Raw genomic sequence first — 23,955 nt, forward strand, 5'->3', positions numbered from 1 at the left:
TGGGGGGAGTATTGTTAAATTTCACATCCAAGCAGTGGTTGTCACCATTTCAGTTACACTTGTTTAGTCATTGCAGATTAAGTTATTAGTCTGTAGTTTTTCGGAGTCATGTCAGGTTTTCCCGACAATAACGATTTATTTTATTCGGTTCTAGCGCAAGTAAATTAATAACAAAAACTGGTAAAAAGTAATATAAATTTTGGCGTTTTATTTTTTTTAATAGCACCCGTATATTGAACGATTTTCAGTAATGCAAAGTGTTTAAAACCTTTTTTATGTTTTGTTTTCAATATACATCTTTTTTTTCAAGTTTAGTCCCTTTCCCTTGGCAGTCATGTTATTTTTAATTTTTTTTTTAATTTATTTTCCCCTTGTTTTCGGGTGAACAAAATATCAATGTCAATGAGCACCTATAAATGTAACAACTTGCACAGAATCAGTACCAGTATCAGAAAAAAAATCTGGTAGCCCTGTGAATGACGCTTTAATATTTATTGCTTTTAGATAATCTAGCGTCTAGATTTTTTTTCCAAAAAAAATGTCTTAAAACGTATTAACCCATAAAAAGGTATTTAAATTTTCCGCACTTTTGTTTTGCTGCTGGTATTGCTTTCGGTGGCCTTATTGTTTTTCCTTTTGTGTTTGTTTTTTTTTTTTTAATAAAAAAGCAATAAAATTTGCTGTTTCGCAAATTAACTAACTACAAACACCTACCCAAGCTGACAAAGGTTGCCATGATGTCAAAGCGTTATGTTAGTATATATTTTATTCTAATTTTCCGGAATAATTACTGACATTTAAAAGGTTGTGTATAAAATGGACTGAAGACATTAAACGTTTTTGATGTCTCATCGCTGCGCATTGCACAGCAACTCACATCATATAGATGCGTTTATTTTAAATTTGCTGCATTTGCAAAGCAGTATATTTTCTGTTCGGGCATTTCTTACAAATTGCAATAAGGGGAAAGGGAGGCTTGATTGGCCACGACGGAGCTCATCACAAACCGGACTGCAGCAAGTGAAAACGTTTTAAAACAGGCGGACAGCAGGCGCAGATTATACAGGCTGTGGGATAGAAATCATTATCTGGCTAAATTCGATTTTGTAAAATAGTACGATTTAAAAGTCATGCATTTTTATTCGTGCCATATAGTTTAGTAAAAATTTTGAGAAACGAGTTTAGTAACGTCTAGTCTTTGGATGTGCTTAATATTCCTCCGACATCATGACAATATCCAGCCCAATAACTTAAGTCGTTATCGCTGACACAAGCCACTTTATTTGAATTAAAGAAATGACATCTTACACGAAGTAAATACCTGGAGACGATACATTGAATTATTTTATATGAAAGTGGACAGCTCAATGTATTTTACACCTACGTCCTGCTATATAAAACAAAACACACAGCTCAAATATTAGAACACTCAAATTCAAGGATATCACAAAATGACATAAAATTGCGTTGCATATTAGCCATTTTAAAACAGATGATTGTGCATCGCCAAGATGTTGTCAAAGCATTCACGAATGGATACAGTGTCCTACTCGGTTTTCTGAAGAAAAAAAAGTGACTGATCTTACCACACTTTTCGGGTCACACTCAAACGTTGTTTTCTGGCATACAGATTTTACCCGCTACTTTATTAAATCACCTTTATTTCACATTTATTTTTAACTTACATTTCACACGTGTATAAACAGCGTTACAGGTGTCATTGAGAAAATCTGCCATCTTCAAAATTAATTCACTTTTGATAAATGAAAATAAAACCTAAGCGGTTACACTGACGTGGATTTTCTCCCAGCTAAATTTACACTGGGGCTTTATGTTCTGCTTTTATTACACAGTCCAGTTTCGCCAGTACGCTGTTTGAAATAAATATTTTCACCATTAGTTTTATATGCATTAGCACCGAATAAAAGTGCAAGTCAAAAAAAAAGGCACGTAATATTTTTTAGCGCCAATTTAAGTCTGATCAAAACGTGAGTGAGGACACTGCAGCTTTAGAAGCAAAAAATCCAAATGCCAACATCACAAGCTATCATACATATTCTAGTGAAAAAATATAAAAACAGTGACTTGGTGTAACACCTAAAAAATCTCCCCTCAAAATACAATTTTAAAAGTCATACTAATCAGAGCACAATATCTGTATAAAAGTATTAACTGTGATTGTTTTCGCAGATATAGCAATCGAACTGAGGGTTAAATAATGGGTGGAGGGAGAGGGTCACTGTGAAAGGAAGCTATCCTGGTAAATGACAGATATAAATTGTCTTAGAGAGGGAGCAATCTAAGGCTAATTGTCATGAGCTGTTCTACTTGTGCACAGTAGCAAGCGTCACTCATAGAAACATTCAGTTATAAAGTTGTGTATGGGAAGCCATGCAGACATGGACACTTATGTTCTCTAACATTCACTCTTGAGTAACGGACTAGCATGCGCGTTTATTCTTTCAGACATGCATTACGGACATGGGCCCTCCCCCCCGCCCCCGGAAAATAGTTGGGGGGTGAGTGAGTAACTTTGAAATGTCCTTGCACCAATGGTTAGGTGTAGAGGGGGTATCCCAGCACTACCCGAGAGAGGACATTGCTTCGACGTGGACGTTGCTGAGGCCTGTGGCGAAACATCCCCACCTGTTTCGCGAGCGTTACTGGACCGTGGAGTGTGCGACGCGCCCGCATGACGGTCTCCGATGCCCGCAAGAACCCAACAGACAACACCCAAAGTTACTCAGCCCCCAACAAATATTTCACAGAAGAAATAAAAATAAAAATAATAATAATAATAGTAAAAATATGAGACACGAAGCAGACACAATCCAGCCAATTCAAGGCATGCCGGGCGGAAAGCCAGCATGCAACGCTGCATGAGAAGGTTAGGTGCAACGCCTTTCATACATGTGCTAGATGAGATCTTGTCTTGGTTGATTACCACCCGATCGGAAGAGATGTGCTAACATTGTGGTATTCTAAAACATCACAGCTTCACAGTGCTGGTGGGCATTATCGGCTCCTGCTTTTACAATGTAAATCAGCACATTGTACACAGTGCAAAAGTAGGAAGTACATAGCTGGTTGCCTCTCGATTTCTTAGCCATAAGCCAAAGAGGAAAAAAGAAAAAAAAAAAAACACAAACACTACATTATATCACCGCCTTCCGACCTCATTTCCCACTACTTTTCCATCTGCTGTTGCCTTCAAAACCATTATGGAGGAGCCTTGGCCCGGGTTAGGCGCTGGTGTCCTGCTTGAGCCGCTGGCTGCGGGCCTTGTAGACCTCAATAAGAAGGTCCTTGACATACTGGATCTCTCTCTCGACAGATTCCGCCTTGTCCCGGAGCTCACGGTTCCGCCCTTCCAGCCCATGCAGCTGCTCCTCCAGGGAGTCCAGCTCGGCCCTCTTCCGCTGGCGATACCTGAAGATATCAGTTGGCACCAAAATGGTCAGCAAGGCAACAGCAAGTACAGCAAGACAAAAGGCGCGTTCGAAATTCTGCAGATAGGCCCCCCGTTCCTAAAATATGCACCCAACACGATTCACTGTTAAACTTAAAAAATAACTTCTACAAACTTTTCCTGCTGTCAAAAATTTCGATGTCCTGTATCTTCAACACCCCTCTAGAGGTTTCAAAGTCCATTTCTCACCTGTGAGCTGCAGTCTTATTCTGGTCTCTCTTCTTCTGCTTGCGCTCGCCATTTTGGACTTCCAGCGGGGCAGTGTCATGCTCCGGCTTGACGGTACCAGGATCTTCCTTGAGTCCTTGTGCTGGCAGGCCAGCAGACGACCCCAGCTCAATCCCTTCGCCGTGGCACTTGGAGCTTTGGTCTTCCAGGAAGCCAGCATGGAACCCACCATGCCGGTGCCCTACCTCCACGACCCCTGCTCTCATAGACTCATCTACCACACCCAGAAAACTGTGGTAGGCGTCCGCCGTGGCATGAAGAAAGCAGCCCTCACCTGTCTCGGTCTTCCAAGGGATAGCTTTCGCCACATCGCAACTTTTGCTCTCATGAAACGTCTCCATTTCCATGCTGTCATCGCTACCGCTAACCTCCTTTGCACCATACATCAACTGGTCTTCTTTCTTGTGTGGGACATCCAGTGGCCCACTAAAACCATACCCTCCAAACATCTTCTCACCATTAGTAGTACTTTCCATGAAACAACTTTTTTCCTCTTTTGGCAATATGGTGCATTTTCGGATGTCAACCGCACCACCAACACAATATCCCTTCCCAAATTTTTCACCCTCAACACAGCAGTAGTTCCCATTAATGGTCACCTCTGGGCTACCTGAGTTATTTCCTTTGGAACTCCAGATACTATTCTCTATTCCCTCCCCCGCCCTCATACCATCAGAAACTCTCTTACGACCATTGCTAATAGGGCGACTGCAGTTGTAAGGGGCATGTCTAGGGGTTTTGGGTCGGCCAATGGGGCCGCCGCAAAAGCTCAGCAGGTCTAGCTCCCCAGTTGCCAGGGTAACAAGAAGTGGGCTGGATTCTGATTGGTTAGAATTGTACGAAGCATAGGGCAACTGGTAGTATGATTGGGGGCCCACTACTGAAGGAATTTTGTCACATTTTCCCAATTTTCCTACTTTTTCGGGGATTGAGTCCGACAGGAAGTAATCCTCCAACTGAGCTAGTTCCTCCTGCAGCAGAGAGGTCATGACCTCCAAATCAGATGGTACCTGGATGTCATGCTGAAGGGGCGAAGGGGGGATGGAGGAATTGGGAGAGGGAGAGGAGTGAGGGGTAGGGAGGTAAGAGGAAAAATCAACTTCTTCCGTCATCCAGTCTGTGAGACCATCGCCTATGGAAATAAGAAAAAAATATTTAAAAAAATAAAATAAAAATCGGAATCGCTATGCTGAAAATGTTTAACGGCATTCGCATTTAATGTCACCAAAGCTGCGTGATATTCGACTTGTCCATTCCGGAATTTGGCCCAAACCAAACACATGAAAAATCGAAACCAGTGCCACAGCTATTGACGGGGAAGTTCAAGAAGTAGCCATCATGCATTACACTACTACAGCATACAAACAAACCTGCAGGGAGAAATATGAAAACCAGCACAAAAGGCATCAACAAAAAAAAAGGTTTAAAAAAAAAAAAAAACAAAAAAAAAATAAAATTAAACGACATTCGATTAGTCCTACTCACTGTACGAGGATACTGAATGTGCTGCAGTGCGGTTCTCACCTGGAACAGGGGAAAAATAAAAAGGCGTCTTCACCGCAACTTACCACTTAAGCGCTGGCTCTCCTCTGGCTCCTCCCCCGTCCTCCCCTGCAATTGGCTGTGGTTAGCCTGTGGGGGAGAGAGATCGAGGGGGTCCACCGGGCAGACGAGGAGAGTCTTCCAGAGAGGAACCGATGTCGCCATCATTCTGTCCGCTTCGATTCAAAAGGCCGAACGTGCACAACGCTTGAGAGTTCGTGAGATGAGACACGAGGGACAGAGCTGGGTGGGCATGGTGAGACCTGCCGGAAACGCACCATCAGTGACATCGATCACAACGTCAGCCCGTTCGAATTTGTCGGGAAGACAAAAAGGCATCAATCCAGTAGACCATCTCTATGACACTTCAAGGAAGGTCAGAAATAGATGCAACAGGTTGGGGTACCTTCAAACTAAATTAGCTACTATTAAAAATAAATTTTTAAAAAAAGTAGGGATTTTTTTAGCTAACCTATACTGCTCTTTTTTAAATTCGAGCAGTTATTTAATTACAGCTTTTTTTTTTTAATGTCCAACTATTGCCATGTAGGATTATTGTGTATTGTTAGCTAAAATATTGCACACCGGTCAAAAAACCGTTCGAGTCCAGCCGTGGAGTGATAATTCTTTTTTTATTATTATTATTATTTTACTTTTCCCGCTTTAATATTTAGTAGCTTTTTTTTTTGTAAAAAAATAAAATAAAAATAAAATCATAATCCATAATTCAGGTCATGAAATGAACACACATTCAAAAAACTGATAACTACAACAAGAGAACAAAAGTATCAATCTTCAATCAATGGATCCCAAAGTCACTGGTTAATTCACAGTAAATATAATGGATGAGATTCACATCCCTCAGGTGTCAGACGATATCAGTTTGAGTGTGAAAAAATATCATGCAGCTTTTGAATAATAATCATAATAGTATATACACTCCTATGCAAAAAAAAATAAAAAATCTAGCATGTGTAAAGGAATCAACAGACGAACCTCGCGGATGACCAACATGCACATGCAATGAATGGCTTTTAAACACGAGTCACAAACCCCAAAAGGGCATGTGAGATCCGTTTACAGGAAGTAAAGGTATACTGGGCGTACACATAACAGAATATGCACCAATGAGACGCCTGACACTCAGACCAAGGGTTACACTGATAAGGGGAGGGGGAGGACAGAATTACGGGTGCACGCAAAAAAAAAAAATGTCACAGAGCTAGGAGCGCTGGACAACACCTGGGCAGCGCCTTTAGAGTGAACGCATAAGCAGAAGGAGGAGTAAAAGTACAGAAGCAGCGTTCACAACTGTCATATCAACCAAAAGATTAAAACTTCACAATGAAAAGTTTGAGCAAATAAATAAATAAACAAACAAATAAATTCTACTACTACCACCACCAATACTACTACTAATAAAATATTACTACTACTACTACTACTACTACTAATAATAATAATAATAAAACTGTTATTATTATTTATGATGCCACATATGCACATTACACAAAGATACACTGTGCGGCTTGTTTTAATTTCATGAATTTCCGCAAGCAGCCAAGCATGTTGCAACACTGAGGAAATCGGCTCCGTAAGAGCGCAGAAAATGAAAAAAAATAAATAAAAGTGTGGAACTACGAACGACATAAAACGGAAAGGGTTTCAAACGTGGATTACAAACCAAAACGACTGGAGGATCTAAAAAGTAGCAAAATCACGTTATACAACTACGATAGTCATTAAGCAGACAAAATAGTGATTTTAAAGCATCACCACCAAAATACAGAAAACAATGGAATTACAAATTAATAAATAGGCCTACTGCTCCGAGAGAGAAAAAAAAATTCCAAATACTCTCAAAAATACTATTATGCATGGCAGTGGGAAATACTATAGCCAAACAAGGATCCCAATAATTTCAAAAACAAAACATACAAGAAACAAATGCAATAATAAGCAGAAAACATTATTGTTAACTTGAATAAGATCGGATAATAAATAAATAAGCGCAAAAGAAACCTACAACACTCAAGTTATAAATACATCATACAAGAAAAAGTGCAGGTTACAGCATCTCTCCATGTGGTCAGGATCGGTAAACACAGGCTGAACGCGGTCCTGAAACGTTCCCGACACTAGGGCGACTGTACATGACGTAATGCACAACTCACGCGCAGGAGAAGAAAAGCGCAGCAAGTCGGATAGCTCTTTTCCACGCTTCTGTTTCCATTAAAACCAAATCTAACCATAGTAATTCGATATCACTTGCGTTAAAGGCGGAGAAAATGCGCCAAACTCAGTGACACCGACAAGAGTGCGTTGATAAAACTTTATACTTTGCCAGACGAGTTCGTCTGGTTTATGTGCATAACGGTATCCACAAATCCAGACAGATAAACAACACCGCTACAAGTAACCTGACAACGACAGTTCGCTAGTAACTAGAGTTAATATTACACATACGACACTGCAAGATTGATGTATTATCGCTGAAAAACATGCTTATATTAAATAAGAAAGTTTTCAAAGTTGACACTTTGAATAAAAAAAGGGAGACAACATACGCGTTAATGAAAAACTTTTACCACCACAACTATCATGAGAAGCATTCTCAAAATAAACTATAACCTCAACATGTCATAACTACTTCAAAAAGTAAGAGCACTTCATATTATCTAAACAGTTAGGAGAAAACATATGACAGGTAATGAACTTTCTATGGCAACAGAAATTAATAAGAAATTAAACTTACTCCATTCTTGCTAAAAATGTTCTTGTTTTGGGGTGCGTTGCAAATGCAAAGCACGGCGTTTCGAGTTGAGGGTCCTCAAAATTTAAAAAGCCATGTTTTCCAAGGAAAATCCCGGACAGTAATGAAGAAGCGCAGATGCTTTGTTGCATTAATTTAAGGACCCAAAGTTCATTGAATCAAAGTATCTCTTCACCAACACCCAGCAACCAGCTACGTCACTCTGACAAGTAGAGATCCCTCCGCTGCCCTGCGTCCGCTCAAAGCTTATTCGATTTGACAGGGGATTTCTTGGTGCGTTGAATATATATTAGCTCTTTATAACAAATAGATTTAACGTAGTAAGTGCCGTTGTGATGCTAAAAGATATAAAATGATATTATCAGATGCGAACAGCAAAGTTGTTTCTGAGAAATCCGACCTAATACGGATTATTTGCGCGGTAAAATAAATAGGAAACCGGTAATGCGACTGCGATATTAAAGTATTTTCTGGAATATTTTACCCTTAACTTATATATTTTGTAGTTTAACACGGACTATTTAATCACCCGCAACGAGGAAGGATACAATAATACACACAGAAAGTGCGTGACAGCTATTGCAGCCCTGTTGCATCAGATGTTAAACCTGAAAGCAGATTCGCTGGTTGTAGTAAGCCTGTCGCCACTCTATTGGCTGGATAGTAATGTTTGATTGGCTGACTGGCAACGGCCGTCGAGTCCCAGTGGTTTTATTTTACCGCTTTCTAGCCACGTGTTTCATGTAAATATCCCGAGTGTAAAGCAGCATGGAAAAAGTTTGCGCTGGGAAGCGTTTGATCATCCTTATGGCGCTGACGTTTGAATTTGTTTTAGGGGGTTCGCAAGAATGGGATATTCGCAATAGTATGCATTGTCGATTAGTGATTTTTTTTTGTTTTAAATGCTGATTTTTAAAACAACAAGAACTTTAACATTGTACTCGGCTGCTCTAAATTTGAGCTTTAGCAAGTTACGGTACATTTTTTCCCTCCTTGTTCTGTAATAAGAGAGCATACCGTGGAAAAGTAAAATGATCATCTCCGTCTAAATAAGACTATATAATACCACAAGGATAACACTGCTGAATCAGTGACGACATGGCTGTCAAAAGCAATATTTCTTTCTGCTTCTCACCCTCAGACATTCAAATTTTGATAGACACCCTCGGTTTCTGATTAATGATACAACAGGAAATTGTAAGCAACATGGCTGGGAGAAGGTTAGAGCATAGAAGCTGAATTTGGGTAATCACACTTCTTTCTTCAAGAGTGATGCAGGTTTCTGTAAAATGGGTCACTGACAATAGGGTTACAGTACACAACTGACATGGTATAACGGGTTTGGAACGGTCACGGGTAGGGGGTGCAACTTTTGTATTAATTTAGCTCATGGCAAGACTAAGCTTTGCCTACTTTTTCTCAGGCTCGAGTTCCATTTGAAGAATTAACTGTCAATAACGGAAGCCGACTATGACAGTTAGCTGCACTATTTCCCTGTTGCTACCCAAAGTTGCTGCCCACATTTGACGCTTCGCTTTCACATTCTGTGCCGTTACAAATCGCAAATGGCCAAAGGAAAAATTAATCTCTTAATACCCATTACCTTTCTGAAGCTTTTCCTTGAACCCACACAGTTTAAAATTAAGTGCAAGTGTGCGCTGATAATTAAGTGTTCCCGTAAAATTCAGAATATAAGCTTTGATCCACAGCTATCAAATATCCATCGATATGCAGTCAGCCTCAGGAGTTAAAATGTGATACAACGTAAACTTTAGTCTGTGGCAATATTGGGAATTCTGCCATGGCATTACAAATTGGTACATTTGTCCCAGTTGTGAAACACATTTTTTTATGAAGAGCCTGTTGGAATACCACCAATATAGTGACCAGTCACTAGCTAAAAAAATATCGTCTCACTCAGAAAAAAAAACCAATGAAATTTAAAGGTTGAGATCCTTCCAAAGCAGTGAATTAAAATCCAATCCAGCCTAGTAACTACTTTCTTGATTACAGTTTATAATACATAGTTGAGATTTTCAATTATACCTTGGACTAGGTTCTCCTAGCACTTAGAACAATATCATACAGCAACATCTGTAGACCCACTCATGAAGGCTTCAATAACAGTTTATCCAATTAGGATTTCAGTGATTTCAAGGTAATCCTGGGAAACACATGGCATGAGCAAAGGCCACACAGTGTTAAGGGCGCTGGTCCATCGCTAGATGTCAACAGTAGTAAGTCTGTGTTTGTTCATTAGGAATTTCATGGCAGGAACTATGAAAGGAGAAAGATGCACTGGGAACATATACTGCAGAACACATCTGAACAAGGTTATATTCAGTTGTCTGAACTGAGATATATTTAAGAAATATATGTGCATATGCGTGTGTGTGTGTGTGTGTGTGTGTGTGTGTGTATACGTATTTTAAGATTTCGAGTTTTTACTAAGAAAGTTGTATCTGTTTGTATTAAATTAGGTAATTTTCATGACTGTTAATCACTGCGTTCTTAATGGTGCTCCTGAAAGTCGGCCGTCCATGACTGGGAGCAGACACGAAACCACGACGAGGACGCAGTCTTTCGGCTGCGTCATGCCACCAACTACCAGTCAAACTGAGTAACCCCACTCTCATCTCCCCTAGGTGACTAGGGTTATTATGCCATATATCCATCCATTCATCTATCCATCCATATTTTTTAACTGTGCTCCGACTTGAACTTGGCAAGCCCTTACATGACGTCTTGTACGTTTATCATCCACAATCTATATTAACAACTGAAGTGAATGTGAACATTGTCTATGTATCTGCTGTATGCTTGACAGCCGGAGACAAATTGCCTGTGTGTGTGAACACACTCGCAGGGCCGCTGTACCCCTATGCTGAGACACAGGTTGCGATGCAGTGGTCACCGCTGATGAGATGCCCCTCCGTTGTCAAGGCCCCAGGCTGCCAGAACGTCACTAATAGCCCAGTTACTGTTTCATAAACTCACATAAAATAACATAATTCCAAGGAAAGCAAACAAAGAGTACAGGCAATTTTATATGAACACACTTGTTGTGTACACTTTACTCTTGTTGCTATTTTATTTCACGTGGCTGGACCGGGGGGGGGGGGGGTGGAGGATGTGGGGAGGGTGGTGTGTGTATATGGGGGGGGGGGGGTGGTGTGGTTCAGTCAATAGGATTCCCCCCCGCCCGCCCCCAAGGGGAACAACATCTTTCTTTGCCACATTCTGAATCTACCCGGGGTAAGATTACAATGTTTACTGAAGTTATTAGCAGGAGTCAAAGTACTTTGTGGATTATTACCAGCAATAAATAGACAAAACGCAAAAAGGTTAAAGCCACGTGCTTCTCATAATTACAACAGTGACACCCCTTAGTAACTGCCGTGCAGAGAATCAAACAAATTTTTTTTTCCCTCCTAGTAAAACCAAAAGCTGATTGAAGCAGCTACATCTTCCTGTTGCTATAGTAATAGCGAACACTGCCCCCTATTTTAGACATGTTTTTGGTTGCTGTTGCCATGGGATTTGCAATGCTTCTCTTCTCTCTCTCTGTCTGTCTGTTTACAGAGTTCGCTCCCTCACTACACCATGCCCTCTGTTAAGTTCACACTCACAATAGAAAATATGTTGCAATTAACTATCGCATTGATTGAATAAATTACTCTTTGGCCGATTATAATACGGTATAAAATGTTGATTTTAAATTGCATTCTTAATTATTCTGAAATGCAAGTCTCCAGTAATTAATAATACAATTATACTAAAAATACCGAAATTACACTCTAAAACAGGAGGACTTCTGAAATAAAAGAGATAATTTTCTATAAATAATAATACTTGTAAATATTACATTAAAGCCACTATAGAAAAATGGTAGAATTGTGTGTTCGTACAGATTGTTGTTTTCGTTTAGTAGGTTTACACACTTAAAAGTTATTGCACTAATAAGAATAGTTCATGAAAATTGCGGAAATATAAAGATATGAGTGAATTGATTTGGGAAAAGACTTTTTTAGTACTTGGCGGCTTCTTGACTGTTTTGTATTATTTAAAGTCATTCCTGAAAAGCTGAATCTATAATGTGAGATGAGCTGCACTGGCAGGCATTTAAATCCCCCCCCACCCCCACCCCCCACCCCACCCTCACCACCACCTGCACCAGCGCTGCCCCTCCCCAGCATCTCTTTGTCAATCTGGTTTAAAAACGGCCTTGTTTTGGCAGAGTCCCTTCCTCTGTAGCCCAATCTGCCGCCACAGTGGCTGCTGTCATGGATGTTGTGCAGGCCTTGCAGGTAAAGAAAAAAAAAAAAAGAGTCTGGGGGGGGGGGGGGGCACTTTTGGGGACGCAGCAGTATACGCGAGTCAGTTCAGGGGAGTTTCGAAGATGCGTGACCTGATGCAATCCTCATGACCGCGGCGGTAATGGAGACGGAGAACCTGGTGAAGTTCAGCGTCTCCGAGGGAACAGCTGACTCCTCTCCCGCCTCCTTTTAATTGGTCCAAGGAGGCCTGTTTGTGCAGATTGAGAGAAGCCCAACAAGCGAAACACATGATACCTCACCCACATCTCTATTGTTGTTACAGTGTCTCGAGTCTCGGCGTTCGTGTGCTTGTTTCTGAAAATAACTGCAGTGGTGGAAAAAAAAAAAAAAAAACAAAAAAAAAAAAGTCAGTTAAAAGAATTGTGAAATATGCTGAGGAGATATAAAATGTCTGAACAAATAGCGACGTCAATCAAACTAGACAGTTCTGTGAGGTCTGTGGGATGGGAAGTATTTTTCATACCATATTTTTAAAAAATTGTTTTTAAAAAAAAAAATAATAATAATGTCAGTGATTTCTCATGACCTTCCAACACCGAGATTGCTGATTGGGGAATTCAGGGCCCCAAGCAGTGAGCCAGGTGTAAATCGCTTACCAAACGAAAGACCCCTTCAGACAGGCAGTGTGTTCCGCTTTACAAGTTCCGTCTGGGGAGTTCAGCCTTTTTCTACCGGCAGAACCAAACTGGACCCTTCTTGGTAACACTTTTCATTTTAATTGAACTCTTGGCATTTCCGTTCACTACAAGTCACCTAAAATTATAGCAAGAATTGAATCACTGCATTTCACTTATTCATATTTTTTTTCTCTCCATGTACACTAATGTAATACAAAGTTTACTGATATTTGGTTTTGGAATATTAAAGAGCATGGTCAGTGTGCTTAGTGAGTGTAAGAGAACCCGATCGTTATGTTTATTGAGTACAAGAGACTGCAAGCCTAGCCTTGTGTTCACTGAATATCATAGAACAAGAGTACTTGTTTACTGAGTACCAGAGAAACACGCTATGAGAAGTATGAGAACAGGAAAGAACTGTGTTTACGGAGCATAACACAGGCAGCTCAGTTAGCACGCTTTTCTGTGAAAATGATCACTTTTTATTAAGAGTATCATTGAGTATGACAGAACAGCAACAATGTGCTTACTGAACATAACGGAACACATGCAGTGTCTTTACTGAGTGTAAGAGAACACATGCAGTGTGTTTACTGAGTAGGAGAAGAGCAGCACTGCACTGACAGAGTTTAACAGAACATAAGCAGTGTGTTTACTGAACATAACAGAACTCATGCAGCGTACTTACCGAGTGTAAGAGGATACAAGCAGTATGTTTACTGAGTATGAGAACAGCAGTACTCTGCTTACTGGGTGTGAGAGAACACATGCAGCGTGTTTACTGAGTATAACAGAAGGCATGCAATGTGTTTGCTGCATATCACAGAACAGAAAAAGAACGATTGCGGAGTGTCAGAGAACATGATTTGTGGCTGAAGAAGCAGCACAGAAAATTAACATTTTCAATGACATAACAATTTTCTAAATACCATATATTGAAGCGTAACAAATTATTCGTTTTAAATCACAGTTACAGAGAAAAAGAGAAAAAAAAAAGCAAACTACACAGTGGAGATACTGCAACCTGTCTGTCAGCAATAGCAACATCACACTGTGTTTGGGCAACTGTAGGCTTGCCTTTTGTTAAGGTCTGAACATACAACATAAGCAGAAAATATTTCTAGAGAGAGAGGGAAAAGAGGCACACATGCTGAATGTATGGCATATTAGTTACAGTTACATCACCATTTCATCATTACCTTTCTGGAACTTCCTTGTTGTTTTCAGTTTTTAAGAAATTTTTTAATGAAGTCTCGAAAATACTTCACATTTGATAAATTACGATTTTTAATTATTGTATTTGGTGATACTCCGAAGATGTGGAGTACTCAGAGATTATCTTCTGCCACAACAAAAAAATAAATAAATAAATGGCACGCAAAGTGAACCGAATGAAGCAATTAACGCCAGCCCTCGATCTGACTGCGATAAAACAAATAAATAAATAAACAAAGATTTTCCGACATCGTTGAGATGCTGTTATTCACGGGTTGGATGGTCCTAGCCGAGACTGAAATGTCACAGTACATCATAAACGACAATAGGTGAGGGGGGATTCCTCAAACCTCCGAAGAAGAAAAGATAAAGTGAGATATTAGACAATCTGGTCATGCCTGACCATTTTAATTTAATTCAGAGTCGAGTGTCTCTCGTTAAACTACTTCAGCGATCAGCCGTCAGATAACATGATAGTGTTTGCATATAGTAAGGGAAAGAGCTGTGAACTGAGGACCCATTAAACATTTAATTTCCAAGCACAAGCTTCATCCTACCAGTTTAACATAAACCTTAAATACCTATCAACAGAAACATGTTTTTACGTTTCGGACACGAGTACAAGAAATAGAGAATAAAATAACAACAGGTTGTATGTGAACAGAGAACAAGAAAGATCTATGATCTATGTTCTAGATCATATCAAAACAGCAGGCTGCCCAACATTTCACTGGTTATTGACGCACATGAATAAAAATGATCATACTATTGTTTCACTTTGGCAAAACACAAAAATTTCTACCAAGGTAATCGGAGGATAATCCACGGACAGATTAATTCAGTGGCATTGGAAGGTGTTCTTAGTTTGTGTTATTTTTAACCCAAACTAGCCATAGTATTCTAAAATATACTAAATTAAACGCTACCTTTAGCAATCCAAAATGTGCTAAAAAAAATATGTGCTAGCTGCAGTTCTTCAATACGTATCAAATTCAAGGCTGACTATAACAATCCAAAATGTGTTAAGTAAATTCGAAATCTCAAGGTTAAATTATTCTTCTTTATTATTTGCGAGCTGCATGCTGATAGCGCAGACATTTCCTCAGGCATGGTTTTTGTGACGGCCTTCAAAAACGGAACCTAATGATGCGGTTTGATACTTTGTATCCGTCTTATTCCTGCAGACGACCACAAATGTTTTCAGAGGTCAAACATTCCGAAATCCAATCAATGCATTTACACTAAAGGGCAAACGGCACAATTAAAATAAGCTTCTTTTTTTCCCCAGAACAAGAAGCTTAATTAGGTAATAAGTAAAGCAGGACTGGCAGCATGTCATTTTACAGAAATCCAGTTTACAAAGCGTGTCATAATCCTGCTCTTTATGTGAATGTAAGTTGTCCATTTTAGGGACCTACTGATTTTTTCCCATGAGTAATTCTCTGCAGGACAGAACTGCAATTACCAAGATGATAAATATGTACAGAGTTACAGTGTAAACAGAGGCTCGACTACACACATGCAGCAGCAAACCGGTGACTGCAGAACGACACGTGTGTTGGAAGACGAGGAATTCAGGAGAACCACGAACGGAGTCCAATCCCAGGTGGACCTCGGAGGGTCCCAAGACTCGCACTGTCTAACTGCTCTTTAAAATCTGTTTGGCATCTGGTCCCATAAGCTCCCATGTCTGGCTCTGGCCACTAGCTGTGACATCGTGGGCAACATGGGGAAAGAAGAGAGTTTTTCATTTCATAATTGTCACCACCAAACAGGAAGTTCTCATACATTAATTCTATTTATTTTGCCACCATTTGTTTGGTCACACATAATGATATTATTTGATCGCAGGATTTATTGAATCTATTTTTATTTCCTTTTTACAACGAAAAACTAAAATTGTTATACTCTTTACAAGAAACTGTTTGGATTAACTGGGATGAACATAATTTATGTCATAAAAATCTTAACAGAACATTCATGCAAAAATGAGTTGTTTAGTGCCGGGGTACCTACAGTATGCTTCAGTGGGTACCGAAGCTGCTTAAGTGCAGGATATACTTCATAAAACGATCCATCTATCCATCTTCCATTTATAGTACATGGCCTCGGTGACCGGGGAGCCTATCACAGAAAGAACAGGGTACAATACAGTTCATGTTATCTTTATTAGATTTACTGTTATTGTTTAACTGGTGAAATGGTTACTTTGTCAACAAAATAAACACAAAACATTAAAATTTAAATATTTATGTTGTAAAATTTTTGTTATTTTCATGTGAATATGTTGCATTAAATACATATAAATATACTGAAAATAAATGCACGAAAATAAGCAAATAAATACACAGATAACATGCAGGGTAATATATCGCATTAACAACAATTCAAGTGATTTTTTTCCACCTTTAACCGCACATTGGTCTCCCATTCAGTCAATATAATGGCCTTTTGATCGCTGTATTTATAAACTTCACTGGTAACTTGACAGAAACAAACCGGCCTTTATTAACAAGTATGACCAAACACTCTACTCTTGAAACATCAAGCACAAAATAAGGGTATTAACATTTTAAACAACATGCTGGTCAACGGGACACTACGCATCTCATATTTACCGTTGCGTTTCTGATTAACTTCGTTTTGCCCTCTATTACCCGGTGATGAATAGGAAAACAGCGAAAAGGCGAGTAGTTCCCGTCTTGGGGTTATGGTTTAGCGAATGGTGCCCCCTTCTGAGCACCTCGGGAATAACCTCGTGTCACATGAAAGCTGTACGGCGTCCGCGGTGCTGATGACCTTCACCCCAATAAAACAGATCATTTCATACATTTTAGTGTAAATTACCAATTACTATTTAGCTCTATTTCTTCAGAGAGAGACTGTTAAGAATCCGGGCAGTACCCAGAAGGTAAGAACCTGAAAAGTATTACAAAGCATCTGCAAATTGCTGTTTGTTCCGCACTGTTTTCAGTTTTCCCATTGAATCTTTATATATCTATCAACGATCAAATATATTGCAAAGTATACTTTAGGTACACTTTGTACAAGTGGAAGTTGTTGTTTTGACTCTTTTGAGACAGGAAAACATCGACATCTCTTGAATACTATCTTCAGCAGATGTTTAACACAGAAATATACATTTATTTGTAATAGTGCAGTTAATTATTACTCTCTTGTATAAGACACACGTGCTGGCGGTCAGTTCAGCAACATCACAGATATATATTTTTCTTATTCTCGTAAGTGCCAGAATAGTTGTTTCCTGCTGTCTAAGCTAAATAATAATTGGCCGATAAGTTTGCCTGTATTGTTTTTGTTAAAAATGATCCTACTTGAGGGCTCTCCCGTTTCCCCAACAATCCGAGAACATGCTGAGGTGAATTGGAGCTGCCAGATTGCCGGTGCGTGTGAATGGTATGTATGATCTGCGACGGCGTTGGCGGCCCGCCCTGCCGCCCCGTATAGGACAATGGAAAACAGATGGATGTATAGATAGTAATCCGTTCTATTTAACAAAACGGACCAATTTTTGTCATTTCGTGTGTTCCTTTCCTATATATTTTTTTCGCCTCACGTGTCAACCAAAGGTTATCTGATCTCCTGTCGTTTCACACTTAACAGATAGAGGGAGCCGCGAGTGTGACTTTCGCTGCTTATTTACCCACATTGCCGTGAGCAAGAAACATGTTACCGTCAGACGGAAGTGGGATTAGCAGAAGACCACAATATAATAAAATATATTTGTCCAGACTGTTGAAAAGGGGGCATTGGGGGGATTTTACCAGGTCGTTTCCCTTGAGACTCTATCAAGTCAGTATTTTTGGAGCCTGCGTGACCTCTGTGGAATCCGCTCTCATGGGGGACTGATACGTCACTGTCAGGGAGGCCTTATTTTCAGCTTGCTCAGATGTTCAAGGAAACGGGAATGGTCACGCTTATGCAAAGCATTGCAGGTATGCCTTGCGCTAAACTCTGAATCATTCATTTAAGGTCATGTAGCATTTATCTAGGAAGCAAATGTACTGTTTGTATGTTTCTCGATTCTCTTTTCTGAGGAAATCAGTTTACACACAGTGAGAATCCTGTAATGAGCATCTTGTCTGTTACTGTTGATGAAAATCACTCTTTCTGTTTCATACTTCCTATAATATAATAATATTCCATCCATCTTCCGCTACCGCTTATCCTACTGGGTCGTGGGGGGTCCGGAGCCTATGCCGGAAGCAATGGACATAAGGCAGGGAACAACCCAGGATGGGGGGCCAGCCCATCGCAGGGCACATTCACACACCATTCACTCTCATATGCACACCTACGGGCAATTTAGCAACTCCACTTAGCCTCAGCATGTTTTTGGACTGTGGGGGGAAACCGGAGTACCCGGAGGAAACCCCACGACGACATGGGGAGAACATGCAAACTCCACACACATGTGACCCAGGCGGAGACTCGAACCTGGGTCCCAGAGGTGTGAGGCAACAATGCTAACCACTGCAGCACCATGCCGCCCCCAAAATAATATTATATATATATATATACCTCTTCAGATCAACACTGGGTTGACCAGCTTTGGTAGGAATTTAGAAATTAAAATTGTGAGTCTCATACTTATGAGTCACTTGGGTGATTTTTGTACTAGACTTGCACATGTGGATTGTTGAGTTGAATTTTTGCCATTTGCATGCTGATGGCTGGCTGACGACGCTAAGAACATACCCGGGTTTGTCCGCAGCGCCCCCAGGATGGTGGCCTGCTTGCTTTTATGACAAGCGCTTTGCACTTTTCCGGCTCAGAAAGACTGTCATTTAGAAGTACTCCATTACCGCCCCGGAGGGCAGAGTTCAGAAAGTTTTCCAGCTCATTATGTCATAAAGAGCCCAGAAAAGGAATTTAACGGATTCAGTCCAGACAATTAGTTCAGTGAGGTGGTTCAATACCAAGGCCCCTGGAACAAAGAACCCCAGAACTCGGCCATCTAGGACAGTGCATGAATAGCCCCGCTGTAGGTCTTTTGGAGATATCAAAGGCATCTCGGTGTTTCTCCTGACAAGTACCTCCCCTGCGCCAGCTGCTCGACGTGGGAGGGAGGCTCGATCTAAACAGGTCCGGGGCAGCACCACACGATCATTAACGGTCGGCTTGACTTCTCTCCATGGAGTGATTGATGCCATTGAGGTCTCCCTCTGTCATGGGCTGAGCTGGGTCTTTGAGTAGCATGGAGAGGTCCTCCTTGCCTGAGTGTTTGCTTTGAGCTCACCGCCAAGCCTGCGTGGGGCCCTGTCGGATCGTTCCGTTTTCACACAAACGGATTTTACTCCACTCATTTTACTGCCTGGTTCCCCCACCGCCTCATGAATGGTTTCCCGCATAATAATATTACACTTCGAAAACCTTTTATAATACATTAGATAATATGGATTGTTTTGTCTTTGCTTGCTGTAGTTTATGGCTTTTTGATGTAGTTTCTAGACTTTCCAAAATTGAAGAGAAAATTCCCAAAACACTCTCAGTCCACGGGATACATTTGCAGGAAAATTTGTGTGGACTTGGTGAGTTTTGGAAAGTTCCTCATCAGGTCACATGAGGACTGAGTGAGTTTTGGAAAGTTCCTCATCAGGTCACATGTTGGACTGAGTGAGTTTTGGTTCCCAGTTCAAGTTGTGCTTGTTTTGGAGGTGAAGTGTGCCGTACATAAGCCCATAGACATGAATTTCATGGTCTCGCAGATTGTGAGATGGATTCATGTCTGCAGGAGAGTGGCAGAGACAGAAGCTGGGGTGAACCGGTTGTCTGTTTTCCAGGACCAAAATTATACATTAAGTTATATACTTCAAACCAAGGGAGTAGATTTAAGATATCAGAAATGCCATGTGTGTTTATGGGGATTAGGGGCTGATTTGGTCCCCTGCAAGCATACACCCTTGTGTTAAACTAAGTGTCAGAGAGGCTCATGGGAGTTTTATTTACACAAAAGTGTTCAGGGAGATAGCCAATCAGATTGTACTGGACGCAGGACCAACCAATCAGATGTCTTGATCCTGCCTCCTTTAGTTGCTGGGACTCGCAGTCTCTCCAAGCCGATTAATGATCTCTCTGAACCAGTCGTTTAACTTCCACCAGCGTCAAAGAGGCACTTTTGAATATGCCAGCATGTATATTCAGTCATTTCGTCCTCTGTGCCTGGATTTTGGTAACCGTTTTATCTCTCACGGTCATGTTTGATTTTCTAGATGAGATTGATTTAGAACAAAATCAGTCAAATTCGATTCTATTAAATTGGTACCATTTTCCTAGGGCTTGGCAGTTTGATTTAGTGGAGCCCATTGCAGCTGTGGATGTGTCTGCTACTATTAATACCCTTTATGAGTGTTTTCTGGGATCGACTCCAAGCTCCCTGTGACCCTACAGAGGGATGAATGTATCAGCATCACCTACTAATAAATGTAAAATATGCAGGCGCCAGAGCTGTAAAGAATATGGGCACCCAGAAAGATTGCCAGGTGAAGTCCCACCAGGTGGCCCTGCTACAGCGCCCCCAAGGACCCCTGTGGTACTGCGCCCAGAATACTGTGGTAAACATCCAGCTGTACGAACTGGTGAAGCTGTAAACTGGTGACACGTCAGCGACGGCTGCCATGTGGCCTCATGGTGTGAGCGCACCTCCCCCATCGCTTGCCAGCACAGCTCAGAGTCTCTCTTGTCACTCTGAAAGTCCTGGAGGCCACCGGAAACCAGCTGAGCTACGAGCCGCTCGATTGGCCGAAGCACAGCTGAGGTACAAGCCGCTTGATTGGCCGAAGCAAAGCTGATAGAAATAAGCGCATGTTCAATTATTTCTCATTACATGTTGTATCCATCCATCCATCCATCTTCTACCCATTAATCCTGGCCAGTGACACCAAATTACATTGCAATTTTTATTAGAATTAATTCTATACATCCATTCCTGAATCAATATCATGAAGAAATAAGCATGAAATAATAGCATGTGACTGTACACCGATTCACTGTTGGATATCTCTTTTCTCTATTCTGTTTATGTATGCATATGTGTATCCAGAGAATCACTAACCAAGTCCATTTTTACTTGTTTTTTTACCGCTTAATATTTAGCTGTATAAGTGGGTCAAACAGTAATGAATAAATACTTAAATTAATAAATAAATCCCTTTGATCCATTCATCTGCGAATAAGTGTAATAACATACTAGTTTACGCTCGTGTTGAGGGTTAGTGTTTGGCGTTGTTCTCCTGCATTTGTGTGTTTGGGTTCAGGTACACTACAAGTACGATAAAAGCCCATATACTGACACAACACAGCTGTCAGAGTCCGTTTTACCTATCTGCATGACAGTGAGTATCCAGCAGGGGGCATGGTGCTTAAGGAGTACAGTGTGTGTGAGAGCTGCGGGTTGGCCGAAAACGGCTGTTCGGCCCTTTGAGTGACGCCTACTACTTCAAAGGCTTACTAATACTCAGCTGCAGACGTATGTCTCAAACCGTAAAAATATTATTAGTGGACTATAGAATGAAAGGAAAAACCACTGGAACTAAAGAGTTGAATTCCTATTCACTGCTTAGAACTGCTGCTGAATGTGTGTTTGGAGACCGTCTATAAAAGCCTCATTGAGGGTATTTTAACATTTAATATGTACACAGACGATTTGGAAAAGCTGGGGGGCAAAGAACAGACATAGACTGGCCGGTAAAATCATTGGTAAGGAGCAGAGGCAGTGGGGTGGTATCCATGACGACAGGACAGAATTCAAATAGGCCGTGATCCCAATCACTCACTTTTTAATAAAATAAAAAAAAAACTGCCCTCAGGAATGAGCTATAGCGCCGTTAGTAGATTTCACAAATTTTTATAGACTAAGACTATGCTACCACTCTGCTCTCATGCTTGTTATCTGCGATTGTACGCGTAAATGTAAATTTTTCGATTTATTTATTGTGATGTTTATTTTTAACTAACGTGTTCAAATTACAGGCCGGTTTCCACATCTGTAGACATTAAAGATTGGTGTTATTATCTTTAGTCATAATCCCTTTTCAGTTCCGTATTAGGTAATGGTGGCGAACAGCGTGTTGGGGCTGCGTGCCAATGACGGCCCCCGTCAGAGTGCGACACGAGGTCACAGTAAGGCCGAGCAGACTGGGACAATGAGCTTGGTGTGAGACATAGTGCCAGTGTGTGAAATGCCCCCCCACCCCCACCCCCATCTGCTGGAATGATGGAGAAGCTTCAGAGTGAAGGCAGCTCATCTTTTTTTTAAATTTCCCCCTCAATGTAAATACAGAGGGGACTCATCGGCAGAGGTGGGTAATTCAGGTCCAAGGAATAAAAATCCAGGCCAGGATTTTGTTTCAACCAGCCAGTTGAGTCACCCTGTGACTGTCGCTCTTTATACTCAACAGGATGGTTGAAACAGAGTCTTGGTCTGGACTTTCACTCTCTGGACCTGAATTCCCCACCTCTGCCCATCTGACAGGCTCTTCAGGCCGTGGGAAGATATCTTGCTGCTCATTAGCGGCTCGTCCCCCACCGCGTGCCAGCCTCCCTCGTCGTTTTGCCAAGCGGAGGAATGTGCAGTCGTCTGACTTGAGGATCACACCTTCAGTGCCACCGTGCTGGCAGACGTCAGCATCTTCGTCTCGATTGGTGTTTCTCAACCCAGACAGTCCACATTTTTGCATCCTCCCAGCTCCCAGAACATCAGAACCCGTGTTAAATGTGCACACTGTGGGCCCCTCCGTCGCCTTTTACTGCCTTCAGTCACACTTTCATCCCCAAGCTTTCGATACCCATTGGGTCCAAAGGCTGGCAGTTCTGGAAACAGGCATCCCCACCCATGACTGGGGCATCTAACCCATATAACTCATACAGAGAAGTTAATGAGGCTGATAGCAGGCAAAAAATGGCTCCCATTACAGCCACCGCCCCCCTTTCTAGGGCAACAAATGCTCTCTGTTTGACGCAAATCGAACCGGCAGAATCATTTTTGTGCCCTTGGGGTAACTTTCTGAGCCGTTAAGCATAAACACCAAATGTGCCGTTTTAGGCGCAGGTGCACCCGTCGACGGGGGGCTGTGTGAAATGGCAGCCAGAGGAAGTGGGGGGTGCGGCGCTACTGAGGCGGCCAAAGCTCCAGACATGGTGGGGTAGTTTCGTAAACGTGCCCTTTTCCGTTGTTGCGAACTAACCCTAAGAAAGCTACATGCCCGCCCATCTTCTCGGTAGTAAACTGGTGAACATCACCGCTTGTCATGGGGGAGACTGGGGCTCCATTACCCAGTTGAGAGAGTAATTTTCCCCAGTATCTGTTTATAGTCACTGGGAACAATGTAGCTAAGAGGACATCTGTGTGGAAATTCTAGTGCAAAGCTTTATATGGATTAGAATGTGCCTTTTCATAGGAGAGCATGAAAGACTGTCAGTCAGTTGCTTACAAGTCTGTATATAACAATCTTTGAGTTTTAAAAAAATTCCAACAGAATAAAAAGACACTTGGGAAAATAAATACTCCATCGACAGCTGGTTTGTAATAACATTTTATTTGCCTGAAATGTATGCATACATGGAGTGAGCTCAAAAACCAAGGTGGTCAGAAGTCACGTGGGGGGGCTGGGCTGGGGGGGGGGCACAATGGATAACCTGGGGGGCGGGGTTAGTCGTCACCTCGTTTCCGTGACTAATCTCATCTCGCTACCACCTGGACTGCACCACGAACAAGTTTCTTGCAGCATTGTGACCACGGACGTCCAATAACAT

The 23,955-nt window shown here is 41.3% G+C and overlaps 1 protein-coding gene and 1 long non-coding RNA gene across 2 annotated transcripts; both read right to left on the bottom strand.

The window, feature by feature from the left end:
* Positions 1 to 1,258: 1,258 nt before the first annotated feature.
* Positions 1,259 to 8,206, bottom strand: atf5a (activating transcription factor 5a). Its single transcript, XM_048983694.1, has 4 exons — positions 7,995 to 8,206; positions 5,266 to 5,502; positions 3,659 to 4,829; positions 1,259 to 3,429 (listed from the first exon to the last, which is right to left on the bottom strand). The coding sequence occupies exons 2-4, from the start codon at positions 5,405 to 5,407 to the stop codon at positions 3,243 to 3,245; spliced, it is 1,500 nt and encodes a 499-aa protein (XP_048839651.1). The 5' UTR covers positions 5,408 to 5,502; positions 7,995 to 8,206; the 3' UTR covers positions 1,259 to 3,242.
* Positions 8,207 to 13,425: 5,219 nt separating this feature from the next.
* Positions 13,426 to 17,606, bottom strand: LOC125713056 (uncharacterized). Its single transcript, XR_007383455.1, has 4 exons — positions 17,517 to 17,606; positions 16,800 to 16,980; positions 16,198 to 16,305; positions 13,426 to 15,888 (listed from the first exon to the last, which is right to left on the bottom strand). It is a non-coding gene; the product is annotated as an uncharacterized LOC125713056 (long non-coding RNA).
* Between the last annotated feature and the right edge of the window lie 6,349 nt (positions 17,607 to 23,955).

The sequence above is a fragment of the Brienomyrus brachyistius genome, chromosome 18 (genome assembly GCF_023856365.1).
Source record: "Brienomyrus brachyistius isolate T26 chromosome 18, BBRACH_0.4, whole genome shotgun sequence".
Lineage (NCBI taxonomy): Eukaryota > Metazoa > Chordata > Actinopteri > Osteoglossiformes > Mormyridae > Brienomyrus > Brienomyrus brachyistius.